Raw genomic sequence first — 19578 nt, 5'->3', positions numbered from 1 at the left:
GTATGTCAGGCTCATCTTGGTGGAAAAATTTAGGAAAATCAGTAACTAGTTGGTCACAGTCTTCAACAAAAATGGCAGTAGGAAATGTATTATCTAATCCGATTGTTATTATATTTATTATAGTTTTGCTGTGTTTAATATATCAAATAGTTATTATGTGTAAAATTAAGAACATTTATAAAAAGATAAAGATAGAAATGAAAAAGGAAGATGACATTTTGAGAGAAATGCTAAAAAGAAAAATATAGTTCTCTAATTTTAGTTTTCAAAACTCAGGTGACATGCGAGACAGATGTTAATACAAGGTTTTCGGAATAAAGAATGAATGTGATACGAATGGTGAGAGAAAGATTTTAGGGTTAATTATGATATTCTCAAATCATAATCAGGGGGGAATGTAAAATCTTATAATATATATAATCACTTACATATTCATAAATCAAATAATGAACCAGGGCCTAGGTAGAGTGTGTGTCAGCTATTCCGGAGATCCTGGGTTGACCATCTGTCCCCTGCATGTCAAAATCTAGAGGTTACTTGTCAATTGGAGCTATAAGTAGTTGACTAAGGTTACTTCTAGCTGGTAAACAAAATATAAATAGGCAACATAGCATGAGGTAATGCATGGAGTCATTAGGAATATTCTGGAATCTACTTTTATGGTATAAGTTAGGGACATGGAACTGAATCACCTTAGGCTGGTTTCACACTTGCGTTTTTGAACGCAGCGTTTTTTACCAAAAAAACGCATGCGTTTTTTCCCACTATATTTAACATTGAAAACGCATGCGTTTTATGGTGTACGCGTTTGCACGCGTTTGTGAACGCATGCGTTTTTTAACTGCATGCGTTGATTTAATAAAATGCAACTTGTAGTATTTTGAGGGGCGTTTTTTTTTTCCAAAAAAACGCATGCGTTTACATGCGTTTTTTTTGGACAAAAAAATGCATTGGAGTCAATGGGGACGCATGCGTTTTTTTGACATGCGTTTGCATGCGTTTTTTTGACGCATGCGTTTTTTTTTGCAACATTGAATTAAGTGTAGCTAAAGATGTCTAGACACTGATAAGACTCCCCCATAGCAGCAGGGTTATAAAAGGAAGGTGGGGGGAAGTTTCTGGTCACTTCTCATCAGACTCCAAAGAAGACAGCACCCTGCCCGGACGCATTGTTGGACAAGACACAGAGCAATGTGAGTATATCCTAGCCAATGCATTCATTTTCAATTTTTTGGATCTACATGTCCTAATTTCTTCTATTTTTTTTCTTTCAACACGCATCAGAATGTCTTCTCCGGTTTCCTCGTCTGATGAGGAGTTCCAGCCACGTCAATCAGAAGTGGATCACGTGAGCGAGGTATGTTTTTTGTCCGTCAGCTTGGTAAGTATTGACTGTCACATCGACACATGAGGCAATTTTTTTTTTTAAATTTTATAGAGCACTTCAACTGAGGGACAGAGAGGTACTGAGCAGCGGAGTCAAGGTCCAGGTGGAAGACGGCAGCGGGTATGTATACCAGGCAGACTGTCCTTATTGTAATATTCTTTTAACTTCCTTTCTGTACCCTTGTTTTTCTATACATATTTCTTATATCATCCTTTTCTGAAAGTTGTCTTTCATATTCCTGCCCTTTCTCATCTTCGTGTCTTATTTTTTCCAAATGTGGTTGAGCAAACTTAAATGCTTTTGTTTTAATTTTAGGTTTCACAACGGGACGACGACCGGATTGATAATGACCTGCTGATCAGTCTGGTCCAGGAGCGAGTCCCGTTGTGGGACAGCCGGGATCAACAGCACGCCGTCAATAGTGTTCTCCGTCGTTTGTGGAGTGAGGTGGCCCAAGCGTTGTGGGATGGCTGGGAGAATTCCCCGCCACGGGTCCGTAATGCATTTGGTAAGTATTGCACGGTAGTGTGAAGCAACAGACCTTGGCCATGCTCTCTTGACTGTGTGTGATGAAAGAAACTTTTCGTAGTTTCTGTCATCACACACAGTCACGAGAGCACGGCCAAAAGTTCTTATTCTGACCATTATATTTTATTGTTATTTCACAGTGGACAAAGTAAGGACACGTTGGCGTTCCATGAAGGACCGCTTCAACTGTGACCTACGTGCAGAGAAGAGTGCAGCTAGTGGTTCCGGAGCAAGGCACCGGCTCTACAAATACCACCGTGTGTTGGCCTTCCTGAGACCGGTCCTTCTCATGAGAACGTAAGTATTTCTCACATGCCTCCGGTTGTATTGCATTGACATAATCTGTCACTTTTAATTCCACAGGATGTACCGTCTTGTTATAGTTTGGTATTAATTTTCTGTTTTCTTTTTTCACAGCACACACTGCACGACTGTCGCCACAGGTTCTGGAGCGGTCCTTCAGCCGGCAGCCACGGACCCGTCCCAGCCATCCAGCAGCGCAGCACCAGGTGGGTCTTCCACACTCACTGGAGACCAGGGGGCTGGCCCATCAGGTCTTCCCCTTTCGCAGTCCTCTTTCGCTGCACCCATTTTTGCGGGCTCATCCCGGCAGCGACAGAGGGCTTCGGATAGGTCCCTCATGCCCGAGTTTTTACACTTGAGCTCGGTTTTACATGATGCTATCAAGGCTTTAGGTGACAGAATGGATGTGACCCATAATCTCTTAAATTGCCGCATCCAGGATGTCGCCAAAAGCGTTGATCAATTGAAAGCCGACCTCAAGAAGCCAGCTCATCATTTTTTCAATCAAATCCTAGAGGGCATGTCGGAACACCTTAGCCCTGATCTCCAGCTGAGTGTGATGCAGGCCTGCAATGTTGCTTTTGTGCAGGCTATGCAGCAGAGTCAGAGTCGTAATGTGGCGGCATATCCAACTGTGCCGTCACTGTCACAAGTAAACACTATTCCTACCTCTGCTGCATACCACTGCACGGCCACCTCTATTCCCTCTACAGGTGTACTCCACTACAGCGCCAACACGATGACGAGTGCTGTTGGACATCCCACCGCCACCACCGTGACGACCGCTGCTCCGGCTTGGACCTCCTCCGCTGACACCACGATGACGCAGGACCCTGGCGTGGCTTATCGGCCCGGCACCCTCCCGATGCAGCAGGACCCATCCATGCAATATCGGACCGGCCCACCCCAGATGCAGCAGGACCCAGGCCTGGCATATCGGACCGGACCCACCCCGATGCAGCAGGACCGAGGCCTGGCATATCTGACCGGACCCACCCCGATGCAGCAGGACCGAGGCGTTGCTTTCCGGGCAGGACACCCCCCGATGCAGCAGGACCCATCCATGGCGTATCGCACCGGGCCCCCCATGATGCAGCACGACCAAGCCATACCTTTCCAGGCAGGACCCACCCTGATGCAGCAGGACCCATCCATGGCTTTATGTTCCCCCCCACCAGCAATGCAGCAGGACACTGGTATGGGATTTGTTTCCCCCCCCCCAACGAGGCACCAGGATCCTGGAAGGGTTTTTGTTTCCCCCCCCCAACGAGGCACCAGGATCCTGGAAGGGTTTTTGTTTCCCCCCCCCAACGAGGCACCAGGACCCAGGCGGGAGTTTATCTTTCCCCCCATTGGACTCAGACATTGCCGAGCGCTCCACAATGGAGACTGACTGTGTGGAGCCGGGTCCTGACGTGTCTCCCGCCCACACTTTACAACATAGCCCAAGAAGACTTCCCCCAACCCGGAAAACCCAACGTAAAACTGGCAAAACGCATAAAAAACAAAAAACTTTGATTATTCCTCCCCCATCACCTACCGATGTGTCTCAACCTTCCAGTGTGTCTCAAGCCCCTCATGTTTTAAGCCCCATCCCCGAACTTCCAGACCCTTCAAGTTTTCTTGCCCATTCTCCTGCCACCTCTGCCTCCTCCACGGTGAGCCAGGCTTCAGTTCTGAATACCCCCCAGTTACGTCACTCAACCCCAAGCCGGCGTGGTTCAACCCGGCGCGGTACCAAAAAATAAATTTGTTTTTTTTTTCCTCAATAAAAAAAAAGTTTATTTGAAACAATTATGTTTGGTTTATTGTGTCTTTCACCGCTCTCAATACACACCAATAAACTTCGTCACACACTTATTCTTTTGGCCTACACATATCTCCAGTAGTATAAAATACCAGACAACATCTATATGTGTTTCTTTAGTATACAGATATGAGTTGGCCAAAAAAATAGTATTTATTTCCATACTCTTATTTTTGTACCTAGTGTAGTGTCACTGTACAAAGAGAAAATGGTGGAAATCAAGTTCAGAACTCAACTGAACCGGTCAGATGTCAAAATATATACCTGACCGATTAAGTTGATTACTGCCTTGTATATTCACCATATTCTATATAGCACATTATGTGACAATGGTTGTCAAACAGATGGGACAATTGTTCTCACACTCTACATATCTATGCTCACCAGGCCAGGTGTAAGAAATTGTGAATTCATGATCATGTATATGTTTATCATGAATTTATTATTGCTTACACTTGACTTGATGGATATAGAGACCGTGACAGTCTTGACGCAATGACGTCAACAATATTAGAATTAATAAATAAAAATTTTGTACCATTATTATAAGTATGGGGCCCGTGGTTTATATCATTCTTTGAAAACCAAAATAGGGAGTGCAACAGAGGTAAATTACGATGAAAAATTAAAATTTATTACCTCAACAACTATCACCCACTCCTGGTTTTGGATTACAAAATATGATATACATATCTACTGCCCATCTTTGGTCAACCTTTGTTTAGAGAGGAAAAAGATAGTAGACATGGTGAACACAAAAAAGTTTATTAATTAGAAAAATTTGTATCAGTGTTTAATAATTGGTAAACATAAACATACAACAGGACATTTACACAACATTGTCCTGCCATGACACACGTCCAATATCGGACACAAAATAGGCCGCAAATTGGTCCCGCATAAGACCAACGGCTGCAGTTGACCGCATCGGGTGATGCTGAAAATCAGGCAATGGGTGTGCAACAGGTTCATCAAGTTCAATGTGGGGTCGCTCCTTAGCCATTATATAATTGTGTAGCACCACACAGGCTTTGACCACCTCGTCCACTGTTTCCACTTTTAGATTGATGGCTGTTGCAAGAATGCGCCATTTAGCAACAAGAATGCCAAAGCTGCACTCTACGGTTCTTCTGGCCCTGGTCAGTCTGTAGTTGAATATTCTTCTAGTGTGGTCCAAGTCCCTACTAGAATAGGGCTTCAGGAGATTTTCACACATCTGGAAGGCCTCATCCCCAACCATAACAAATGGCAGCGGTGGGCCTTGAGTGTTGGGGAGAGGCTGTGGAGGGGGAAAATTAAAATTGTTGCCATACAACCGACGGCCCATATCCGAGCTCTTGAAGGTTTGGGAATCATTGCCACGGCCAAAAGCTCCAATATCCACGGCGATGAAGCGACACTCCGCATCCGCTATTGCCATAAGCACTACCGAAAAATATTTTTTATAATTATAAAACTCAGATCCGGTTCTGGCAGGTTTGACAATGCGGATGTGCTTTCCATCCACCGCCCCTAAACAGTTTGGGAAATCACACACGTTCAAAAATGTAGTTGAAATTTCCCGCCACATGTCCACGGTGGGTACGGGTATAAACTCCTCACGGAGTGCATTCCATAACGCACGACAGGTGTCCACAACAATTCCGGAGAGGGTTGAGATTCCAAAGCGGTATTGGAAGTGCAGGGAAGATAAACTCTCTCCTGTGGCAAGAAATCTAGAAGAAAAAGAAACAAAAACAAAAAAATTTAAAATCGGCTCTAATGGTGTGTTTTAAAAAAAAAAGAAAAAAAAAACAAACATAGAAAACATGTCATAACAACAAAGTTGACGGTCATTGGTTTAGTTTTGGAACGTACCGTAATGTCACTAACAGACGTTCCTCAGGTGGAATCGCTCTACGGAGCCGTGTGTCCTGTCGCCTTATGGATCCTTCAACACGAGTAAGTAAATCCCGGAAAGAATCTTGAGACATTCTGGTATAATCCTGGAATTTCTCCGGGTTGGCATTCAGCTCCGCATAGAGCGTGTGATATGCTCCACGGCTCTCACGCACTTCAATGATGGGGTGCCTCCAAAAACGCCGACGCTGTCTCCTTCTCCATCTTTGGCGGTTTGGGTCTTGCTCCCAAGCAAAAACACAGGCAAGGAAAATCTTGAAGCTGAACTCCAGTTTGAAATAAAAGTTATCCATAGAAAGATCCATCGTGACACCGGAAACAGTAGCAAGCTCTGAAAATTTCTGTTCCCCTAGGGTCTATATATTGAGAGACAATCATATACGCCCTCTCTATTCCCATTGGTTGTGTCTGGTTATCTTTTTTTTTTTTTTTTTGGAAAAATGTTAAAAAAAACGCAAACGCATGCAAAAACGCATGTAAACGCATGTAAACGCTGCGTTTTTTTGACACACGCGTTTAACGCATGCGTCAAAAAAACGCAGCGTTTACATGCGTTTTTGCACCATGCGTTTTTAAAAAAAACGCATGCGTTCAAAAACGCAAGTGTGAAACCAGCCTTATGTGGATATTATGTAGGAGAAAATAGTAACCCATGAAGGTCTATGGGACAGAATTGTATATAAACCGTCTGGTCTCAGCATGGGTCAGTTCTCATACCTTGAGACTCTCTCCACATGGACGAACACATCATGCCACAAGACCATATGTAAGATCAATGCTTGCTTCCATTTTCTTTTTAACCAAATACTTAAATTTGTGTGCAATGAACTTATAATTTACTTTTTCTTCATTTTTGTAATCACTTTCTGAATGGACATTAAATAAGTTTTGTTTTATCCACACAATTCTATTTTTTTGCTTTTCTTTTCAATCCTCACTGAGATACTTTTTCTAACACCATCGGACCCGTCACAGCCATCTCACAGCGAGAGCAGGCATGAACCACATTCTGGAGAAACGGCAGCCGGTCCATCTGGTGTTCCCCTGGTCGAGGCCTCAGGCGCTCCTTCTTTCGGGTATTCCCGCCAGCGTCAGCGGGCCTCGGACAGGCCGCTAATGCCCAAATATTTTCATTTGGGCACGGTTTTCCAGAATTGTTTCAAGGTGCTGGGAGATAGGATGGACACTGCTCTGTCCAATATCGACCGGCGCCTTGAATCAATGGAACTTGAGCTCATGAGGCCGGCAAAACATTTTTTTAGTGCCATTGCTAAGGGCATGGTGGAACACCTTACACCGGAACTCCAGATTTCGGTGATGCAGGCCTGCAACAACGCCTATGTGAGTTCTCTGCAGCAGGCTAGGATCATGCAACCAGCGAATACAATGCCAGTAGTACCAACGCTGGCAAGCATGACTCCTAGTCCTGCTGCACAGCAACTCTACAGAGGTCTGGGTGCTGAGGGACGCCGCCACCAACACCATCGTACCCAGCCGCCGAGTCCTGCTCCTGCCAGGCCCTCAAGCTCAACATGACGCCATTTGGAGGAACACTCAGAGGGAGAGAGAAAAAGGAGAAAAAAAGGAGAGAAAAAAGGACAGCTGCGGCGGCTCAGGCTGCTCCAATACCCACACCTAGCTCTCGGCCGGGGTCAAGCCGGAGCAGGAGTAGCCAGAGCCAGTCATCAAGCACCCCCGTAGACTGCTGGTGCCTCCTCCCTCCCCTCCAGAGGTGGCAATATCCCCACCGTCTGCCACAGGGTGGTCTGAAATACCTTCCAGCATTCTGGACTACGGTTCCTCCTCCTCTACCCACTCCCAAACCAGTAGTTATCATTCACCCTTGATTGCTGACATCCATTCCCCTTAATAATCTTTCCCCATTTTTTTTTTGTGTCCCAAAATAAAAATTTTATGTTGAAAACTCTATTTATTTCTATTGTTCAAAATTAGTTGCCGGCAACTCACACCGTGCGCCGTGTACACAAATCTTTTGTTTTTTACACCTCATATCTGCAATGTCAGACACTACTTTATCAATTGTTTAATCGGCATTTTTTTCGTGTCTCTCATTGTACTATGAGGTGCTACAAACACAAAGAGGATTAAAAAATCTTATAATTTTTAAACATACAATAAGGTCATGGGTCAGGTGAGGTGGTAGCAATGGTCACATGGCCAAGTGTCGCCACTATTTGACTCAGGATGTATTTCAGCATCCTGAGTTCAATAGTTTTAACTCACTAGAGTTGAGCAAACATGATCGGCTCCCTCCTTGGCAAGCTATAACACTTGCCGACTACTTGCATATGGAACCCGGCTTCATGTAGCGCGCTGACTGATCAGCTGAAGAGCACCCAAAAGAAAAATTAATGTAATCTCTAGACTGCAAAATTACATTTTTGTTACAAGTAGGAGGGAGTTTTATTCTATTAATTTGAGTAGTTCAGAGTAAGCCAATACCAGGATTACTGCTGTATGAGATATCAGGAGCATATTCAGACCGGACACCTTTATTAAGCACATAGGCACAGATGTAGTCATCGACAATCTTTATCCATTGCTGTGTTAAGAGCATAACGCATTAATCTAATGATTTTTCATTGCAGCGCGATAAGGTAAAGTAATAGTTCAAGATTTTTTGTACAAGGACACAGTAGACAGACGATGTTTCCAAAAATAAGAGCCCGAGCTGATTTTGATACATAAAATGAGAATAATGGGGATAGAGGAAAATAGGGATAGGAAACAAAGGGTAGTTATTAATGGAGCACACTCGGACTGGGTCGCGGTTAGCAGTGGGGTACCACAGGGGTCAGTATTGGGCCCTCTTCTTTTTAACATATTTATAAATGACCTTGTAGGGGGCATTCAGAGTAGAATTTCAATATTTGCAGATGACACTAAACTCTGCAGGGTAATCAATACAGGAGAGGACAATTTTATATTACAAGATGGTTTATGTAAACTAGAAGCTTGGGCTGATAAATGGCAAATGAGCTTTAATGGGGATAAACGTAAGGTCATGCACTTGGGTAGAAGTAATAAGATGTATAACTATGTGCTTAATTCTAAAACTCTGGGCAAAACCGTCAATGAAAAAGACCTGGGTGTAAGGATGGATGACAAACTCACATTTAGTGGCCAGTGTCAGGCAGCTGCTACAAAGGCAAATAAAATAATGGGATGTATTAAAAGAGGCATAGATGCTCATGAGGAGAACATAATTTTACCTCTATACAAGTCACTAGTTCGACCACACTTAGAATACTGTGCACAGTTCTGGTCTCCGATGTATAAGAAAGACTTAGCTGAACTGGAGCGGGTGCAGAGAAGAGCGACCAAGGTTATTGGAGGATTGGGGGGTCTGCAATACCAAGATAGGTTATTACACTTGGGGCTGTTTAGTTTGGAAAAATGAAGACTAAGGGGTGATCTTATGTTAATGTATAAATATATGAGGGGACAGTACAATCAGTTTTTATGAAGAGGTAAGCTATATACTGGACCACGGTGAGTCATTGGACGTGGCATATCTCGATTTTTCCAAAGCATTTGATACCGTGCCGCACAAGAGGTTGGTACACAAAATGAGAATGCTTGGTCTGGGGAAAAATGTGTGTAAATGGGTTAGTAACTGGCTTAGTGATAGAAAACAGAGGGTGGTTATAAATGGTATAGTCTCTAACTGGGCCGCTGTGACAAGTGGGGTACCGCAGGGGTCGGTATTGGGACCTGTTCTCTTCAACATATTCATTAATGATCTGGTAGAAGGTTTACACAGTAAAATATTGATATTTGCAGATGATACAAAACTATGTCAAGCAGTTAATACAAGAGAAGATAGTATTCTGCTACAGATGGATCTGGATAAGTTGGAAACTTGGGCTGAAAGGTGGCAGATGAGGTTTAACGATAAATGTAAGGTTATACACATGGGAAGAAGGAATCAATATCACCATTACACACTGAACGGGAAACCACTGGGTAAATCTGACAGGGAGAAGGACTTGGGGATCCTAGTTAATGATAAACTTACCTGGAGCAGCCAGTGCCAGGCAGCAGCTGCCAAGGCAAACAGGATCATGGGGTGCATTAAAAGAGGTCTGGATACACATGATGAGAGCATTATACTGCCTCTGTACAAATCCCTAGTTAGACCGCACATGGAGTACTGTGTCCAGTTTTGGGCACCAGTGCTCAGGAAAGATATAATGGAACTAGAGAGAGTACAAAGGAGGGCAACAAAATTAATAAAGGGGATGGGAGAACTACAATACCCAGATAGATTAGCGAAATTAGGATTGTTTAGTCTAGAAAAAAGACGACTTAGGGTCGATCTAATAACCATGTATAAGTATATAAGGGGACAATACAAATATCTCGCTGAGGATCTGTTTATACCAAGGAAGGTGACGGGCACAAGGGGGCATTATTTGCGTCTGGAGGAGAGGTTTTTCCACCAACATAGAAGAGGATTCTTTACTGTTAGGGCAGTGAGAATCTGGAATTGCTTGCCTGTGGAGGTGGTGATGGTGAACTCAGTCGAGGGGTTCAAGAGAGGCCTGGCTGTCTTCCTGGAGCAGAACAATATTGTATCATACAATTATTAGGTTCTGTAGAAGGACGTAGATCTGGAGATTTATTATGTTAGAATATAGGCTGAACTGGATGGACAAATGTCTTTTTTCGGCCTTACTAACTATGTTACTATGTTACAAAGACCTTTCTGATGATCTTTTTAATCATAGACCTTCAAAGAAAACCAAGAAAAAAGGATATGCATAAAACTGGGATAAACCATTCAAATAAACAATAACTTTATTAATACAAGGCATATCAAAACGAGACATACATTTAAAAACATTTAAAAAACCCAAAGAACAGCATATGGCCAGTAAGCCACCTGCTTACAGGGACAGGGACAAGGGGGCATCCTCTACGTCTGGAGGAAAGAAGGTTTAAGCATAATAACAGATGCAGATTCTTTACTGTAAGAGCAGTGAGACTATGGAACTCTCTGCCGTATGATGTTGTAATGAGTGATTCATTACTTAAATTTAAGAGGGGACTGGATGCCTTTCTTGAAAAGTATAATGTTACAGGGTATATACACTAGATTCCTTGATAGGGCGTTGATCCAGGGAACTAGTCTGACTGTCGTATGTGGAGTCGGGAAGGAATTTTTTTCCCCAATGCGGAGCTTACTCTTTGCCACATGGGGTTTTTTGCCTTCCTCTGGATCAACATGTTAGGGCATGTTAGGTTAGGCTATGGGTTGAACTAGATGGACTTAACCCTCCGTCACATACAACTGATCTGACAGGCGCTTTCTCTTTTACTTTCATTTCTCCTTCCTCACCAGATTGTGAGGAAAGCCCCTCCCTCCAGGTAGTCTCCTGTCTCTTGAAGGTCTGTGAAACCTGATATCACAGTTGGATTTCAGAGCTTCAGGGGAGAGGATATATCTGCACAGATCTCTCAGGCTCATTGTATGTGAATATGTCACATTCAGTAAGGTTCGTATTTTATGTTTTTATTCATCACAATAGTTTATTTAGCTTGTTTTATGAATGTATAGCACAAAATGTGAGGATATTTCATAGAAATAAGGGAGATTTTATAAAAGAAAGTGTGCTGCTCAGGCATATACAGTAGTTCCCTAACATATTCCTTCTCTTGCTTCAGATTATCTGCTGAAATGGAGAGGAAAATGTACAATTTATCCAAACAACTTGATGTTGAGGAAGTAACAAACATGCTGTTAGATGATAGAGACCTCACACTGAATGAGGATTTAGGAGAGGAAAGTGAGATTGATTCTCATGATGAGGTGGAAGAATGTGTCCTGGATTCTGAAACAGAGCAAGATGGTGACAGTGGTGAGGATGAAGAAGTTGGATCATATTATATTGGAAAAGATAAAAATACTAAATGGAACAAGAAGCCATTCCTGAAAAAACGTAGGGAACCTTTAAACATTATTACTCACCTTCCTGCAGTAATAGGAACTGCACGTAATGCAAAAACTGCAGTTGAATGCTGGAACAGTATATTTACAGATGACATTCTGGACTCTATTGTCACATATACCAACCAATATATAGACATTATAAAGGACAAGTACATCTGCAACAGAACCATCAAGCCCACAGATGAAATAGAACTGCGTGCTTTTTTTGGATTACTGTACCTTGCAGGAGCTTATAGGGCAAATAGACAAAGTTTGGAGGAATTTTGGGGTAAAGATGGGGATGGAGTTGAAAAATTTAGCCTTGTTATGTCCATAAACAGATTCAAGATTCTAATTCGTTGCCTTCGGTTTGACGACAGAACTACCCGAACCGAATGCAAAACACATGACCGACTTGCTCCAATTCGTGATATATTTCAAAGATTTGTTGTAAACTGTAAACAAAGTTATTACCCTGGAGAGAATCTCACTATTGACGAAATGCTCCCTGGTTTTCGTGGTAGATGTGCCTTTCGTCAATATATTCCATCAAAGCCAAACAAATATGGAATAAAAATGTATGCCCTTGTTGATGCCAGTAAGACCTACACTTACAACCTGGAAGTTTATGCAGGAAAACAACCAGAAGGTCCTTACTGTGTGAGCAACAAACCCATTGATGTTGTAAAAAGACTGGCTGAACCCTTATTTGGATCGGGTCGCAATATTACAGCTGACAATTGGTTTACAAGTTGTGATCTGACTGATTATCTGAAAATTCAGAAGCTGTCATATGTGGGAACTGTAAGAAAAAACAAAAGGGAATTGCCGCCACAGTTTGTAAGTGTGAAAGAGAGACAACAGTACAGCAGTATGTTTGCATTCCATAATGGAAAGGCTTTAGTTTCCTATGTACCACATGCCAAAAAAATCGTACTTCTTGTATCAACACTTCATGATAATGCTGCCATCGATCCTGGGACTGGGGCAGAAAAAAAACCGGAGATAATTACATTTTACAATGCCACCAAAGGGGGTGTGGATACAACAGATCAGATGTGCTCCACTTTCAACGTCAGCAGAAACATCAAACGCTGGCCAATGGTCAGATTTTTTGCTATGTTGAATTTGGGTGGTATAAATTCACAAGTGATTTATCTTGAAAACAAGCTTGAACCACTCCGTAGATGATTGTATCTGAAAAAATTGGCCCATGAACTAGTACTTGGAGAGCTACGCAGGAGAAGCGTGAAAACAATCGGTATCCCCTCTCGTCTTCAAGTTCAGCTCAAAAGGTTCCGCCCAGAAGATGATGGTGAAAAGTCACCATCTGCACCACCTCACAAAAGAAGGAGATGCACCACCTGCCAAACGGAAAGCGGAACCAGAAGGCTTTCAAATTATGAATGTCTCAAATGTCATAAAGCAATTTGCCTGACACATGCAACAATGGTGTGTAATTCTTGCTATTTGCTCTGCAAGTGTGACTTTTCTGGGGAAACCTCAGCATCTACTTCTGATTGAATATGTTTTTAATAGTACTTAAGGTACCTTAAAATTAAGTTTGTGTTCAAAAATTTTCTTTGTACATTTTTTTGAGAGAGTCGAACTGGGGACTATTTGGCGGGAGTTTTGAAAAGTTTGTATTTCATAGTTATTAGTTTTATGTTAAGTAAATGTTTTTTTTTGCAACTGATTATGTGTAGTCTCTTTTATTACATCCCTATGAAGGTCACTGATCACTTTTAGAGCACTGAAATTGCAAACATTAGATATTATAGGTATTTTTCCAGCAGGCGCCCGACAGGCACATTGTATGTGAACTCGTTAGTCCGAATATTGTATGTGACGGAGGGTTAAAGTCTTCCTTCAACCTTAATAACTATGTAACTATGATTGCTCTGTTCATAATAGGTTTGCCTGAAAGAATAGTTTAAATAGTTGCTAAAAAATGTAATTATATTGTTTGCTATGACTGTACAAAATTGTCTTACACACAGGAAAAGACAATACATCCAGTTGTCAAGTTCATAATACTCTTTGTGGACTTTAGTATTTGTGCACAGGATCCGCATCAATGCTCTTAGTATTGTTTTCATTATCGTTTGACATCGTTTGTCTTCATTATCTTTTTTGGTTTGTAACTAAAAATTAAATCTGTTTCACCACAAAACAAAAAAATTTAATTAAATTTAGTAGCCGGACATCAGACAACATTAGGGTAAGTAGAAAATTTTAGATACTGTGTTTCCAGCCTGAAATAGTGGATTTCACCATGAATGACACATTGACTCATTTGTAATTGAAAAACGGATGCCAACTGATTATTTAAAGAAGATCTAGAATTTCTTTGGATCGGCTCTCTAGTCAGAATCTTGTACTTAGAATACTTACTGACCAATTAATATACAGTATGAATGCCCACTGATTTATTCATAAATTTACGAGCCAGGCATGATGATCTTTACTAAATTAAGAATTCCATACATTACTATATACAGTAACTAGGTTCTTGCAATGATATACAGTGGGTGCGAACAATATTCAGACCACTTAAATTTTTCACTCTTTGTTTCATTGCAGCCATTTGGTAAATTCAAAAAAGTTCATTTTTGTTCACTTTAATGTACACTCTGCACCCCATCTTAACTGAAAAAGACAGAAACGTAGAAATTTTTGCAAATGTATTAAAAAAGAAAATCCAAAATATCACATGGTTATAAGTATTCAGACCCTTTGCTCAGACACTCATATTTAAGTCACATGCTGTCCATTTCCTTGTGATTCTCCTTGAGATGTTTCTACTCCTTCATTGGAGTCCAGCTGAGTTTAATTAAACTGATAGGACTTGATTTGCAAAGGTGCACACCTGTCTATATAAGACCTCACAGCTCACAGTGCATGTCAGACCAAATGAGTATCATGAGGTCAAAGGAACTGGCCAAGGAGCTCAGAGACAGAACTGTGGCAAGGCACAGACCTGGCCAAGGTTACAACAGAATTTCTGCAGTACTCAAGGTTCATAAGAGCACAGTGGTCTCCATAATACTTAAATGGAAGTTTGGGACCAGCAGAAGTCTTCCTAGACCTGGCCGTAGAGCCAAACTGAGCAATCGTGGGAGAAGAGCCTGGGTGAGAGAGGTAAAGAAAAACCCCAAGATCACTGAGGCTGAGCTCCAGAGATGCAGCAGGGAGATGGGGGAAAGTTCCACAAAGTCACCTATCACTGCAGCCCTCCACCAGTCGGGCCTTTATGGCAGAGTGGGACAACGAAAGCCTCTCCTCAGTGCAAGATATATGAAAGCCTGCATAGTTTGCTAAAAAACACATGAAGGACTCCCAGACTGTGAGAAATAAGATTATCTGGTCTGATGAGATGAAGATAGACCTTTTGGTGATAATTCTAAGTGGTATGTGTGGAGAAAACCAAGCACTGCTAATCACCTGCCCAATAAAATCCCAACACTAAAACATGGTGGTGGAAGCATTATGCTCTGCGTGTGTTTTTCAGTTGCAGGGACCGGACGACTGGTTGTCATTAAAGGAAACATAAATGCGGCAAAGTACAGAAATATCCGGAATAAAAAAGACAATGACCCTAAGCACACAACTAAAATAATAAAGGAGTGGCTTCAGAACAACTCTGACCATTCTTTACTGGCCCAGCCAGAGCCCTAACAATGGCTGTCCATCAACGTTCACCATCCAACATACAGGATCTGCAAGGAAGAATGACAAAGGATCCCTAAATCCAGGTGTGAAAAACTTGTTGCATCATTCTCCGGAAGACTCATGGCTGTACTAGCTCAAAAGGGGCTTCTACTCAATACTGAGCAAAGGGTCTGAATACTTATGACCATGTGATATTTCAGTTTTTCTTTACTTTGTAACAATTTGTACATTTGTTTTTTCAGTCAAGATGGGGTGCAGAGTGCACATTAATGAGAAAAAAATGAACTTTTTTGAATTCACCAAATGGCTGCAGTGAAAAATTTAAAGTGGTCTTAAAAATGTCCGTACCCAGAGAGAGACAATTATGTTAATGAAACTTGTTCTGAAAAAAATTCTTATGAGGGCAAACTATAAGCACTGCTTTCTTTTGCAATTATATTATAGCCCATCTTCCCTGCATTGCAATTCCATCCATTTTAATCCACATTCTGAGCAGATCTCTGTCAAGCCCAAAACATTTTGTATAATGAATTCTACTATTATCCTGAATATTGAGATTGGTGCCATAAAACGTACTTTGTTGGCTCTTCACGAACATTCAGCAGAGTTTACGTACGCCATCCTTATCTCCTACACCATTATTGAGAGGATGCCACATTCCTCTATTTTACTCTTCTCCCTAATAAACCTACTCTAGTGAGAATGAAACCCAAAGTAGATGCCCCCAAGACTGCAGATAACATTGCCAGAGCTCCTGCAGCTTGTCATACTGTGCTGAGGAACCAGAGAGGCCTCCCAAAGTTGCTAATTGGTTAACTGTTAAAAAAGGGTGAGAGCAGAGCCCAATGTAAGGGACAACCTGCTGCTGTTTAAGTCCTTATCTTTGCCACAATACATGTAAATCTCAGCACGTCCACAGCTGTATAAGGGACCACTAGCACAGATCTCTAAACCAGACTGTGTGCTGTGGTAAAATAAGAACATGGGGGAGTCGATCTCCCTAATCAAGTCCTTCAGCCTTGTGACATGAGGAAAACAAAAGTGTGGTATAAGGGTATGTGCACACGTTGCGGATTTCTTGCAGAAAATTCCTGAAGAAAACCGGAAATTTTCTGCAAGAAATCCGCATTTTTTTTTTTGCGTTTTTTTTCCGTTTTTTTCGCGTTTTTTTAGCATTCTGCAAGCGTAATTAGCTTGCAGAATGCTAAAGTTTTCCCTGCGATCTGTAGCATCGCTTGGAAAACTGACTGACAGGTTGGTCACACTTGTCAAACATAGCGTTTGACAAGTGTGACCAACTTTTTACTATAGATGCAGCTTATGCAGCATCTATAGTAAAAGATAGAATGTTTAAAAATAATAAAAAAAATAAAAAAATGCTTATACTCACCCAGACATCTCCTCAGCGGCCGTCCGGCTCCTCTTCTAGCTGGTCTGTGCGCACAGGACCTCCCGTGACGTCACGGTCACGTGAGCGGTCACATGACCGCTCACGACCAATCACAGGACAGTGACGTCATTCGGCGAGGTCCTTCAGCGCACACCAGCTACAGGAACCGAACGGCAGCGTGCGAGGAGGCGGGAATACATCGAGGGTGAGTATAGGACTGTTTATTATTTTATTTCTTATTTTTTGACCACTTATATGGTGCCCAGTGCGTGGAGGAGAGTCTCCTCTCCTCCACCCTGGGTACCAACCGCATATAATCTGCTTACTTCCCGCATGGTGTGCACAGCCCCGTGCGGGAAGTAAGCAGATCAATGGACCCCTAGGTGTGCGGAATCCCTGCAATTCCGCATTTTTAATGAACATGTTGCTTTTTTTTTCGCGATGCGATTTTTTCGCGGAAAAAAATCGCAACATTTGCACAAAAAATGCGGAATACCCTGTAAATAATAGGAGGCTTATGTAAGCGTTTTTTTCGCGTTTTTATCACGTTTTTATAGCGAAAAAACGCGAAAAAAACGCTAACAATCCTGAACGTGTGCACATGGCCTAAAGGGTTGGGCGAGCACATCGTACAGATAGTACTGTATGATTAAGGGCTTTCACGATGTGCAGGCCAGACCTGGCATTTTCCAAGTGTCAGGAGGTAGTGATCAAGGACCTAGTATTTGGAAGTCGGGACGAGGAAGGCATCAGTACTTCTAGAACTCAAGATGCCCATATTGCACCAGGCAACATTTTCCTGGAGTGATCCTCCAAACTGCAAGGAAAAAAAGGAATAAAGTGCAGTGTGTATTACAAACGGGATAAGAAAGAAAACCCCTTGGCAATGTGACATCTGCCCCCAAAAAACAGATCTGTGTACAAAAGACTATTTCAAAGTGTACTTCTATTAAAAATAATTTCAAATCTCAGAGAGACAGAAACATTTTGGGAGTATAAATTTATGACAACTTTTGACGCACTCAGTTCAGGAATGAATGTGTCGCATGGATTTATGTCTTTCTATATCAACCAAGGATTTTGCTCCCCTGACCGTATGGGGGCATCACAGCCTGAACAAACCTCAATTACACGACAATAAAACTTTCACACTCCTTGTCTATAAACTGTTCCATATTTATGGCCACAACTGTTATCACCAGTCCTACACTGAGCGTTCTGCTTCATGTCACTTATCTTAGCTATTGCAGTATTCCTCTGTCCTCTTGTGCATGAATATGACTTTTCAGATTGTGTTATTTCTATACCTGATGAACAGATCTGAGAAGTCTCGAATGCTGCAATTTATCTTTTCAGTTAGCCATTAATATGCATCAACCACTGAAGATTCTCAAATTGTAATATTTTCCTAACATCAATTACGCACAGTAGTAAATAGCTATAAATATTTATGGGGACTATTAGAGGACCTGAAAACTACAGAAGTCGCTTGATTTACTACAGTAAGGGAAGAAATAATTCATCAGAGGTTCTGATCAGGGAGTAATGTAGTGATGGAAATTGGCCTATAAAACCACACAATTTATTCATTTATCGAAAAGTTTAAGGCAAATCTTTAGACAAATGTTACATATATTTATTTACAAAGACCAAGAGGATTGTCTGTAAGTATTATACAAGTATTTCCCTTTTGCCAGCAGCCAATACACACAACCACACTGTTAGGCATGCGCTGCTAGTGGCCCGGGTGATTCCCGGCATCTGTGTATTTACATGGGCCCCGATACGGCTGGTCGACTTCCGGATCCTTTTGGCGGTGGATGCGTCATAGCGCTTCCGGTTGACATTCATCGGCTGCCATCCTTTTTTCAACTACCGCCCCCCAGTCCGACACCACCCCGATTAAAGCTCACGCCGAAACGCACATCGAGGTAGGCACCACACATATCTCTTAGACCACATAGGTATTGTGCAATCTGATTACTTAAGTCACAATTTATTTTACATTGTTTATATTTTGGAATATCATAGAATAGTATAAATCTTAGGCATGCAGCCCTTCACATGTATTACCACAATGTTTGGGAACTATGACATACTTGACAATATGATATGATCTTTAAGTACTGCAAATACCTTGATAGTCCCGCCCTCATTGCCTAGTTCTCCAACCTTAATATTTTGCTGTACGTACAATGCGTATATATCAATGTCCATCATATTTTTTGGATCTTTTGTGTCCTACCTGTGTTGTGCCCAGCTACTATTACACTGGACATATCCTAATTTTAACGTGATGAGATTCTATTGTGAGTGCACCTGTTTCCATAGTCCTACCATCTGTCCAAACCATGTATTCAATAAGGGCTCATACCCATATGTGTGGAAAAAAAGTCCGTAATCTGGACTTCAAAAACGGATGTGTGCTATGTGAGTGAAATGAGATTGGCTTGCAAGTGCAATGCGTTTTTTTAGTCGCAATATCCGTTTGACATCGGTATATCATGCGTTTTTCTCAGGAGTTACAAAAGCAAAATTATACTTGATATGTTTGGTGAATTGCACAGTGCAATCCCTATATAAACCCCTTTAGCAACATGTGTGATACAGCGCACATACATATATTCTTCAGGATTTTT

At 41.9% G+C, this 19578-nt stretch overlaps 1 protein-coding gene across 1 annotated transcript; it reads left to right on the top strand.

The window, feature by feature from the left end:
• The first annotated feature begins 1887 nt into the window (after positions 1-1887).
• LOC143786281 (uncharacterized) lies at positions 1888-17747 on the top strand. The gene is made up of 4 exons (XM_077275557.1): positions 1888-1895; positions 2056-2212; positions 2333-3445; positions 17612-17747. The coding sequence occupies exons 2-4, from the start codon at positions 2085-2087 to the stop codon at positions 17745-17747; spliced, it is 1377 nt and encodes a 458-aa protein (XP_077131672.1). The 5' UTR covers positions 1888-1895; positions 2056-2084.
• The last annotated feature ends 1831 nt before the right edge of the window (positions 17748-19578 follow it).

Source organism: Ranitomeya variabilis, chromosome 7, assembly GCF_051348905.1.
Source record: "Ranitomeya variabilis isolate aRanVar5 chromosome 7, aRanVar5.hap1, whole genome shotgun sequence".
Classification (NCBI taxonomy): domain Eukaryota; kingdom Metazoa; phylum Chordata; class Amphibia; order Anura; family Dendrobatidae; genus Ranitomeya; species Ranitomeya variabilis.
Note: the sequence above shows the minus strand (reverse complement) of the source record. Positions and strands in the feature narration are given on the sequence as shown.

What these genes read in the sequence shown, in the direction of transcription:
- LOC143786281 (XM_077275557.1), top strand. Translation starts at nt 2,085, where the DNA reads ATGAAGGACCGCTTCAACTGTGACCTACGTGCAGAGAAGAGTGCAGCT. An exon ending in CCGGTCCTTCTCATGAGAAC is followed by an intron (nt 2,213 to 2,332) that starts GTAAGTATTTCT and finishes CTTTTTTCACAG; the next exon opens with CACACACTGCACGACTGTCG. An exon ending in GTTTCCCCCCCCCCAACGAG is followed by an intron (nt 3,446 to 17,611) that starts GCACCAGGATCC and finishes CACGATGTGCAG; the next exon opens with GCCAGACCTGGCATTTTCCA.